A 9,184-nucleotide genomic window follows, 5' to 3' on the forward strand; every position below is an offset into this window, starting at 1 on the left:
AGCTCTCATGAGTGCATGGAGCAAAGAGATTTTACCCTTTAGTGATTATTTTCATGGTTTCATCTATTTTTTTTTTCTGCATGCACGCATGTATTTTATTTTCCACATTAGCTAAATGCGTATTTTTCACCACTGTGTCTTGCAGGTTGTGGGGATCCTCATTGGACTAGGTATCATAGCCTTGGTGACCTCTCCCTTGCTGCTCGTGGCATCTCCATGCATCATCTGCTGCATTTGCAAATCTTGCCGAAGCAAAAAGAAAAAACACAGCCCACCAACAACCTAAAACTCTGTGTCCAATTGAGCCTCCGCCTCTACAGCATATGTGTGTTGAGAAAGCACAATGGTTGTGTTTCGGTGCCATACCTACCAAATAATACTCCCTTTTGTTGCCAATTCTTGGGATAAGTGCCTATTCTTTACAGGCTACTCTATCACTAACAAGTCCCAGTGTGGGAAAAGTCGATTATTGTGCAGTACATATGGTGTAGGGTTTTGCTTTCTAATAAGAAAATGGGACACCATCCAGTAGTTCATACCCTTAAATATGAGCCACCTTTTGAGACTGCTAGAACTTTACCATCTTCCATCAGCTGCACATGACTCGATCCTGCAGTATTACTCTGCCTTTGCAGACCTGGTTGTTACTGTCACGCTTTCTGTTGGTTCTTGGTGACGCTGGGATTTCTCAGAAAGTTTTGGGTATTTTGTAAAAGAGGGAGAGGTAACAGCCTGATTAAGCTCTTCTGTTTGCTAGCTTGTGTCCCGTTAAAGGTAACAAACTGTTAAGAAAATATATTTGACAGTTTCCTGCCAATTGGCTGCCATGGCATTTCTTTCAGCATTGAAATCAATTTGATTTATACTATTGATCTCAATTACAGAAGTGAAAAACAACAAAACTATTTCTAGCTAAGATAGAGCTCTCTTTTGAGAGAGTGGACTAGCTTGAGAAAGCTGTTATTTTTTCAGATCAAACATGAAATATCTACCTTGAAATATTAGGTGTATGCATAATTTCCCTGCCATTGGGCATGCCTGTTGTCAGTAAGATGGGTGTAGCAAACTCACCATGAAGCTAATGTTTGAAGAAAGGCCATGATAGGGTTACTGTTTAGTGTGCAGCGTTGGGATCTTGGTTGTGCATCTACAGTGGCCGCATGGGCATGGTTATACCCAGTACATATGCACAATTTATTTTCTAGGCAGTCAGTATATTTTTTTCAACAGTTTACATGGGGTGGCAGTAAGAACCCTGTTAAAAAGTTACTGGGACCAGGCTAAGCCAAACCCTCCTTTGAAACCGTAGGGACCTGCTGAGGTGAATACTTGAGAAATGCTGTGTAAATGTGAGCTCTGTCCATCGGTGGGTATTTCTTCTGTCCCGCTCAGGGTTAACAAAGTCTGTTACAGATAATTTTTAGTTCCCCTAAATCTGAAAGGCTGTCATTTAATGAACCCTTTGTTTTAATTCGGTGCCTCACCGCCAAACCGATTCAGACCCTGGTGTGGGTTACACCTGTCTAAGTTCGCTGGAGCCTCACTGAGGAGCTGGAGTTACTCCAGGTTCACTCAGGAGTGGCTGAGATCAGACTCTGCTCCCTGGAGTTCATTTCCTTGGTGGCTGGTGCTCCTCACCCCCCTGGCCAGTGGTGGCTTTTTCCTGGGGCTCCTGTTCTGTGCGTTTTAGATCTGTGGGAGCCGCCGTTGCGCTGTGTGATCAGTTGTAATTCCAAACCCCTTTCCATAAGGGCTGCGAGGTTTCAACGAGATGCTCGAGCCCTGGCGCCGTGTCGGGGTCACCCTCTGTCGGCCTGCCCTCCTCCCTGCACACAGCACGAGGCACCCCAAAAGTGCTGCCAAGAGCCTCTGTGCTGTTGCCTTTGGCCGAGCCTCAGGAACTTTGCCTCCTTGGCAGCCGTAAATGTGACCTTTTTCTTTTTTTTTTGTTGTTGTTGTTGAACTTCGCTCTCTGGTTACTGTAACAGAAGTGGTAGGTGTTCTTCTTTTAAGAGAGTGTAGTCTGTTGAGCAGACTAGCAGGGACAAAGGCCTTAAATAATATTGTCTGTTTTGCTTTTTAATTGATTTCTTTTATAAATACTGTCTGACTTTGCTCCCAGTCGTGACTGGAGGGCAGGCAGCGCTCGCCAGTGTGAAAGGCTATATTTATTCTCCATCCACGGCTTGGAAGGGAAGCAGAAAGGTAGTCAGTACATTCTAAATACAGAGTGCAATGCAGGCAACTGCCACTTATAATAAATAGAGAATGTTTTCTGTATGTGTTTCCTTTAAGAGCAGTAATGGTAGTGCTGGAGGGTACTTGTGACAGATTAAAGTGTCCAGCCCTTGGCTTTGCACTATTTTTCTACCTATGTTTTTATGGCACTACTGTCATTTCCATTTTATTTATGAACTTGAAGTTGAGAGTCTTACTTTAACGAAGCCTCAAGGACAAAGATAAAGGAGCTGTACAGTCTTTTTAACCATAACCAGCGTTGCAATGCACCAATAATCTTTGCATGTTAAAATAAATGGGTTTTTCATGTTTTGTGGTCTTACCTATGTCCAATGCACTCTCTGCTAGTCTGGTTTCTTTCCTTGTCCTCTCCTCCTTCCCCTTGGCTGTTTTTGCTAAAATTCCTAATGGATCAAGGTGTCTCATGTTTTTGTTTGTTGTTTTTGTTGTTGTTGTTGTTGTTTTCATTAATACTGCTGTATTAATGAAACTGCCAAGTTCTTCCCTCTATTAAAGAAACGCAACTGAAGGCAGTTGTCTTGCCCAGAATACACAAGGTCACCATTTGAATTGAAATACGAATTTGACCTTTTTCGGTTCTTTAAATGTTGTTTAAGGTTAATGCAGATCTCTCCATAGAGTGGGAATTTGTTTAAATGGTTTGTAGGATAATATTTTATAAAAGCATTGCACACGTGAGTAGCTGCAAAGTCTGGGAAAACAACACTATTCGGTTTATTTTTAACTCCTCGGTTTAAGTGCAGGGTAACTCCTTTCAGAGGGTAGTTCCTGCAGAGCAGATGGGAGGTGTACCTTCCCCATGTGCACATTTTATTGCCGGGGCCAGTTCAGGTGTCTGGTGAGGGTACCAAACCTGGTAGAAATTCAATATGTTACTTTATTCCCTCCGAACCAGGGGAATTCAGCCCTTCTGAAAAGTGGGCTCTGGATGTTTAAAGCTCAGATCCTAAAATTAGAGACCAGTGCCAGAAATCTGGATTTTTACTGCAACTGGTCACAAATCTCCACGGCCACATATCTCATTGTAATTTCCCAGCAGTCACTGGAGCTGAGTCAAACACAGTTGAGCATCCCACTCAGCACCTCGTGTCCTTGTGTTAAAATGAGGATGATGATGCCTGCTCCCAAAACCACCTCTTAAGAAAAAGAAAATATTTGTCATGGTATCCTGCAAGTCCTTCCCTGCAGTATTTATCCTAGAACTATGGGAGGTGGTCAATGCTGCCGTTCAGTAATTAGTGATTTATTAATCATGCATGGGGTTACTTACCACAAAGAAGGGCATGAGGGATAACAGTGATTAATGTTTCCACAGTGCTTTAATGATGCTAAATGCTACGTACTGTTGTCTGTCCAGTAACATAGCATAAAGCCCAAAGATAGGTTTAAAATGTACATAATTTTTACTTGAATGAACTAAGAGAAACTGGATATTACCTTCATATTTGCTTGAAGGTATACAAGCGGACAGAAATCAACTGCATTTCCAGGATGGGACAATGAAATCAACTCCTGGCTGCTCTGTTCTCTGGCACCACGGCAGGTGGTTGTGCTGTAGTGCCTGCCGCTTTAAAAATTTGAAATCTGTTTTGCACTGTAATCTCCTTCTCCTGGTCACTTTAATTTTTCTCAAACTAATTCCTATCACGATCGTATTTTTCATCCTCTACCTCAAGCCAAAGGTTCTTAGAGCGAAATTAGTAGATTTCTTTGTATGAGGATAAAAATCTTCCAACAATTTTCTCCCAGTTTTTAATAAGAAATTTGATACTGAGATAAATGACCAAAGACAGAAATTCCAGACTTGGTTTGTTTAGAAAAAATTATTCAGACTTAAGAAGTTGTCTTGGAAAACCTAAATAAGGACTGCTTTGTTAGAACTCATAGGTAAAGGAGCTCTACAGCTTTTGAGCTTCACAGGAGAGATGCTTCTATTGTTGAACGGTCCTTTTTGGAAATGTGGTGGGGAAAAAATATCTACATCCTATATACAGATTTTTATTAGATAAGTAAAAAGACACTTTCTTTTGTATGGCTTCATATTTTAGGGAATCAACCCCCCCGGAGGCTTTCTAAGGTATACTTCTACAGGAGGATAATTTTAAAAATACACTAAAAGAGTTGAACAGAGTGTGCTAGTTATACGACAGTTGTAAGACATCTCTGATACGTGAATGTGTAGGATCAGACCCTAATTTATGTGGCTGGCAATAAAGATGTGAAAATTACCTCTCCTGGAATAGCGAGAGTTGGTTCTTCTGCGGTCTGCTGGAAGGTGAACTTACTGCTAAGGTTCTGGAAAACTTCAGCCTAATTTTTGTTTGTCTTCTAGTTAGTCAAGTAATGAAGTGAGAGCTGAAGGGTTTTGCTGAACAGGAAGCCCAAAGGTCTGTTTTGTGTCACTACATTCAAGTTACTCAGAACCAATGTGTTTTTATAATTTATACTTATAATTTATACAAGTCGTATATAATTTATAATTAGTAATTATAAAATATTAATTTTGGAGTATCATAGCCTTTTATCATATGATAGATTTATTTTAGGTGTATTCATACTGGAAGCCTTGTCTCTTCTGCTTCCTGTCATGGTGTCCTTCTGGGCATGGTCTTCCTGGCAAGCTAAATTCCTATGATTTGGTGCAGTCCACAGTAAACTGTCACTGCTATTTTTTAGTTATATCAGAGGTTTTGTTATGATCCCTGAAGTTAGTTCTTTGAATCAAGCAAATTTCTGTTATTAGGAAATGAATTTTATTTACTGTCATAACTTGGGCTATAGAAGATGATACTAGTCAGCAAGGTCCACCAGCTTTTTAGAGGACACAACCTCGTTCTTTCTCCTTCTGCCTAAGAGGTATTATCTTTTCTTGGCTGAAAATTAAGGACTTCAGTCATTTGCTTGTGCCTTCTGGATGTCCAAACAGAAGCAGCAGCTTCTGGTGGCCACGTGCCAGGAGATCCCAGACAGGTTGAATGTGTGATGCTGCAGCACGTGTGCAGTCAGTTGCTTAAATTTCAGGGAGGCACCTGAGTTTATGGCTTGCTGGGTCCCATGCAGTAGATGTGGTGCACAAAGGGACTCATCCAGGTGGCTTCATGAGTGCCACCAGCCGTATGGCACGTGTAGTGCTTGGCGGGTGCTGCACCGCAGCCATGATGCCGGGCCGTCCCACCGTGCATGACCGTATCCCAGAGTTTCATCAGGGGCCCTCTCTCAAGCTGGCCCTTTTCCTAGCTACCTGCTCACCCCCAAACCTCCCCAGATTCCACAGCAAATCTCTGTTCCTTTCATTTTTTGCTGCTGGCCTGTTTCCGTGTCAAAGAAACCTCAGTTCAGATGAGATATTTAGGGCTCGGCCGGTCTAAGCGTTCGCTTTGCCTAACGAGCAGGCCTTGTGAACAAAGACAAGCAGGAGTGCTACATGCCACGCGGATGTTGGTGTCAGAGGCACCAGGTCGTAAGGACTCTTTTAACTGCCCCAGCATTGCTTATTCCTGAAAAAATGGCGAGTGGCATGGCAAGGGTTTGTCCCGGGAGGAGGAATCCCCCTGCTCTCCACAGGCCCAGCCCTTCTCGTCTTGGGGGCTCATCTCCTGCGCTGCTCCTCACAGGGGTAAATTCCTCCTCCACCTCTAGATCTTCTTTCCCTGGTACCCGTTTAGGCTCACGTTTTGTTTATCTGGGTTTTGTTTTTTATTTTTGGGGTTTTTTTTTCTTTTTCTCCAGGTAATACACTTTCTTCACCACTTTTCTCCCGGTGAAGGGCAAAAGGGTTTGATCTTTGTAAGATTTGTTAAAATATTTTTGTGTTTATAAGAGGAAAGCTGACATATATAAAGAAATAAGTGCTTTTGTAATTTTTTTTGTTGTATGATTCAGCAGTTAAACATTTTACAGATGCAATTTTTTGCACTCTCTCTGCATATATTCATGAAAAAATGTATTTATTTTCTGTCTTTAAGGTTTACTTTGGGTTTTATTTTCTTCTAATGTTATAAAATGCAGTATGTGCAACATTAAAAAAAAATAGTGTAAAGACATTGTCCAATTTTGTTGTAATTCTTAACTGCCTTTAAAAAGACGAATGTAGGAATTTTATGGGAAGAATTTGAACACCTCTGGGGTGCTGAGTGGGAATTTTGAGGATAAAAGAGGACAGAAGAGATGGAATTGGAATCTTCATGCTTACTTACTGACTCAAAATTAAGTGACATTGAAGTTACCATGAATCTGCCCCCTTGCAAAGCCTGGTGGGCACCACTGCCTGGGATGTACCAGGAGAAACCTGGGGGAGCTGGAGCTACTCCAGGGCCATGGGTGAGGGATGCACAGGAAAGCCTGCTCCTTCAGAGCCCCCTTTCTCTTCTCTTGCTCCCTCAACCCTGCCTTGTTGAGGGAGCAGCAGAATTGGGCCATGTTTCTAAAGGACATGATGGAACACTACACCCTGCCGTGTAATTTCAGATATACACGCTCCTGAGTTTTCTCACACACCCATGTCCTGCAGTGCTTATGAGAGACAATCACAGCTGTGTTTTTTTGATCATCACAGTTTAAGGTGATGTGTGCTATTAAATATTTTCAGCTTGGCTACAAGTGCTCAACATCTGAGGGTAGGACTTTCCACCTGGGAGGCACATCCCTGAAACCCCAGCGAGCCATCTGTGGGGGCTTTTCACCTCAATACATTATCTGAAAGGTCTTGAAAGTTTTGCCTCTCAGGACACATTTCGAGGGTTGAGGAGAATGGCTGGAAGACTGTTTTCACCCCAACGTTGTCATCTACAGCCCAAGATTTTGGCCACGCCTGCACATTTTTTTTCCCCCACCAGTTTGCTCAGAGTAAATTCAGCGGTATGTTATTCCACTTAAACACAGTCTTTTTATTTGTTGACTTGATTTTGTGGCCAAGGCTCTGGTCTTGTTTGGTAAACGTGCAACAGAGCAGCAGCGACGCATCTCTCCACAAGGTAACACAGGTGACGGATTGCAGCAGACCGAGCATTTCCAGCATGGCACTTTGCCTTCAGAGAAGCTTTGTGGTGGGAATGTGTCAATTTTGTCAAACTCCTGATGGACACCAGCTGCTGACAGCCAACGTGCCTGGTGCCCTGCCAGCCTACCAGCTGCTGGTGGTGGGCAAGCTGCCCTGCTCCCCACCTGGTAGAGGGGTGAACTGCCAGCTCCTCACCTGACAACTTGGAAAAAAAAAACAACAACAAATTTTTCCAAGAAAAAAATCAACATTTCTGAATTTCTCTCCAATTCTTAAAATCCCAGATCAGACAAGTGCGAGCATTTTTCAGCGAAGCGGAAAAGTCCAGAGGCCCCGTGACTCTTGTATGGTCACATCTTCTTCCACAAACACTTGTTCTTCAGCAGAACCAGGGCTCAATTACCACATTCAGTTCACTCCCCTAACGTGTGTGGGGAAGTGGCGCTTGCCATTACTCCTGCCAACCCAAACATCTTCTGACCAGCTTTGGAAAAAAAAATAGTCAGTGGCTTCAAATTTGATTTGATCCCAGCTTCAATGTGCAATTTTTCTCTCCAGTTCCTGCACTTGTCATGAAGACTAGTTTTCTTCAACCGCATTTTATTTTATTTAAAATCCCTGGATTTTAAACTCATTGCATTTTTTTTTTTTTGAGATTGCAAAAGGTGTTGTTTACCTTCTTAATCTGTGTATCCAGAACAGCCATCTGCCCACGCACACCCACACCCCCTTCTATGCCGGGGGTGCGTGTTTCCTTAAACACTATCCTCAGCCTGATCCATCCTTCCAGTTTGACAAACATCACCCACGTCGCCCTTGTAAAACACCTCCTCTGGTCTCCCAGTGAGCAGGTCGACATTTTTGCTCCGGGGTGACCCTGCGGGTGATGCTGCCCACCCTGTCATCATTCTGTTATGCTTCTCCATGGGGCCCGTGACTCCTCCTGGGGATGTGTCCTCCTCTGTAGGATTGCCCTTGCAAGCATGTTTCCCAGTGGCCTTTGAGCCTCCGTGGTGGCATCTTTCTCTTTCAAGCCCTCCAGCTCTTCCAATCTGAAAACTTTTTAGTTTTTGGAAACTAGAAATCACTGAAAATTATAACAAAAAGCCATGTCTTTCTACAGAGTCTTCAAGGGTTATGTCAGAATTAAAAAAAACAACCAACCAACCAATCAAAAAACCAAAACCACCCACAAAACCATACTTTTCAGAGCAAACACTTCCCGTTTGGTACCACGGATCACTTCTCACATGGAACCTCTCAGGCTGAGCTCCTCAGCTCAGAACCTGGCTTAACACCTATGCAGCGAGTGACATCTCCAGCCACTGCCACACTGAGCCGCACAGGTGTCCAAAAGGCAAATTCAAAGCTGCAAATCTGTACTGTCATATTCAACACACATACAAAAAAAAAAAATTATCCCCAAACCTTTCTTGTTATTCCTTTCCCTAACCCGAGCTTTAGCAGGGCTAGCAAGTGGAATGGCTGCTCGTTAAAGTTCAATGGGAACAGCTGCTCTGTGACAGAGCTTGTGAGCAACCACCCAGTGTCCACACCTGCCCAAACATTCACCTGTGGTTTATCCAAAAAGAGGAAACTGAAGGAACTCTGACTTCTCAAACTGAGGTTGCAGAAAGTTTCCCCAGGAGGGTTAGACTGAAGCCTCTGAGCAACAGACCCCCCCCACGGCTTTTTCCTTAGTGGTACCATGTAGCAAAGAAATGAAAAATCCTTCCTTATCCTGGCTTCTTATTAGCACAATCCATTAGCAGGCACAGCTGGCAATCTGGCAGCCTTGCCTTCCTGAGATCCATGCCAGTGTCAAAATGTCATACTTTGAGAAAGCCTTGAGGACTGGCCAATTAGTGAGCGATTGAGTTTTCCTGGGTCTTGGCTAACGAGTTGAACTTAAGCCCAGGTGTGTGG

General features: G+C 43.2%; 1 protein-coding gene across 2 annotated transcripts in view; it reads left to right on the forward strand.

Moving 5' to 3' along the window:
• The window catches only part of RNF144B (ring finger protein 144B), a 53,943-nt gene extending 47,662 nt beyond the window's left edge, over positions 1-6,281 (forward strand). For both annotated transcript variants that reach the window (XM_014941100.1, XM_014941101.1), the window contains exon 8: positions 146-6,281. In XM_014941100.1, the coding sequence (XP_014796586.1) occupies positions 146-286 (141 nt within the window). In that variant the 3' untranslated portion in view covers positions 287-6,281. The remainder of the gene's footprint in view (positions 1-145) is intronic.
• Positions 6,282-9,184: the final 2,903 nt, after the last annotated feature.

The sequence above is a fragment of the Calidris pugnax genome, unplaced genomic scaffold, assembly GCF_001431845.1.
Source record: "Calidris pugnax isolate Ruff unplaced genomic scaffold, ASM143184v1 scaffold8, whole genome shotgun sequence".
Taxonomy (NCBI): Eukaryota; Metazoa; Chordata; class Aves; order Charadriiformes; family Scolopacidae; genus Calidris; species Calidris pugnax.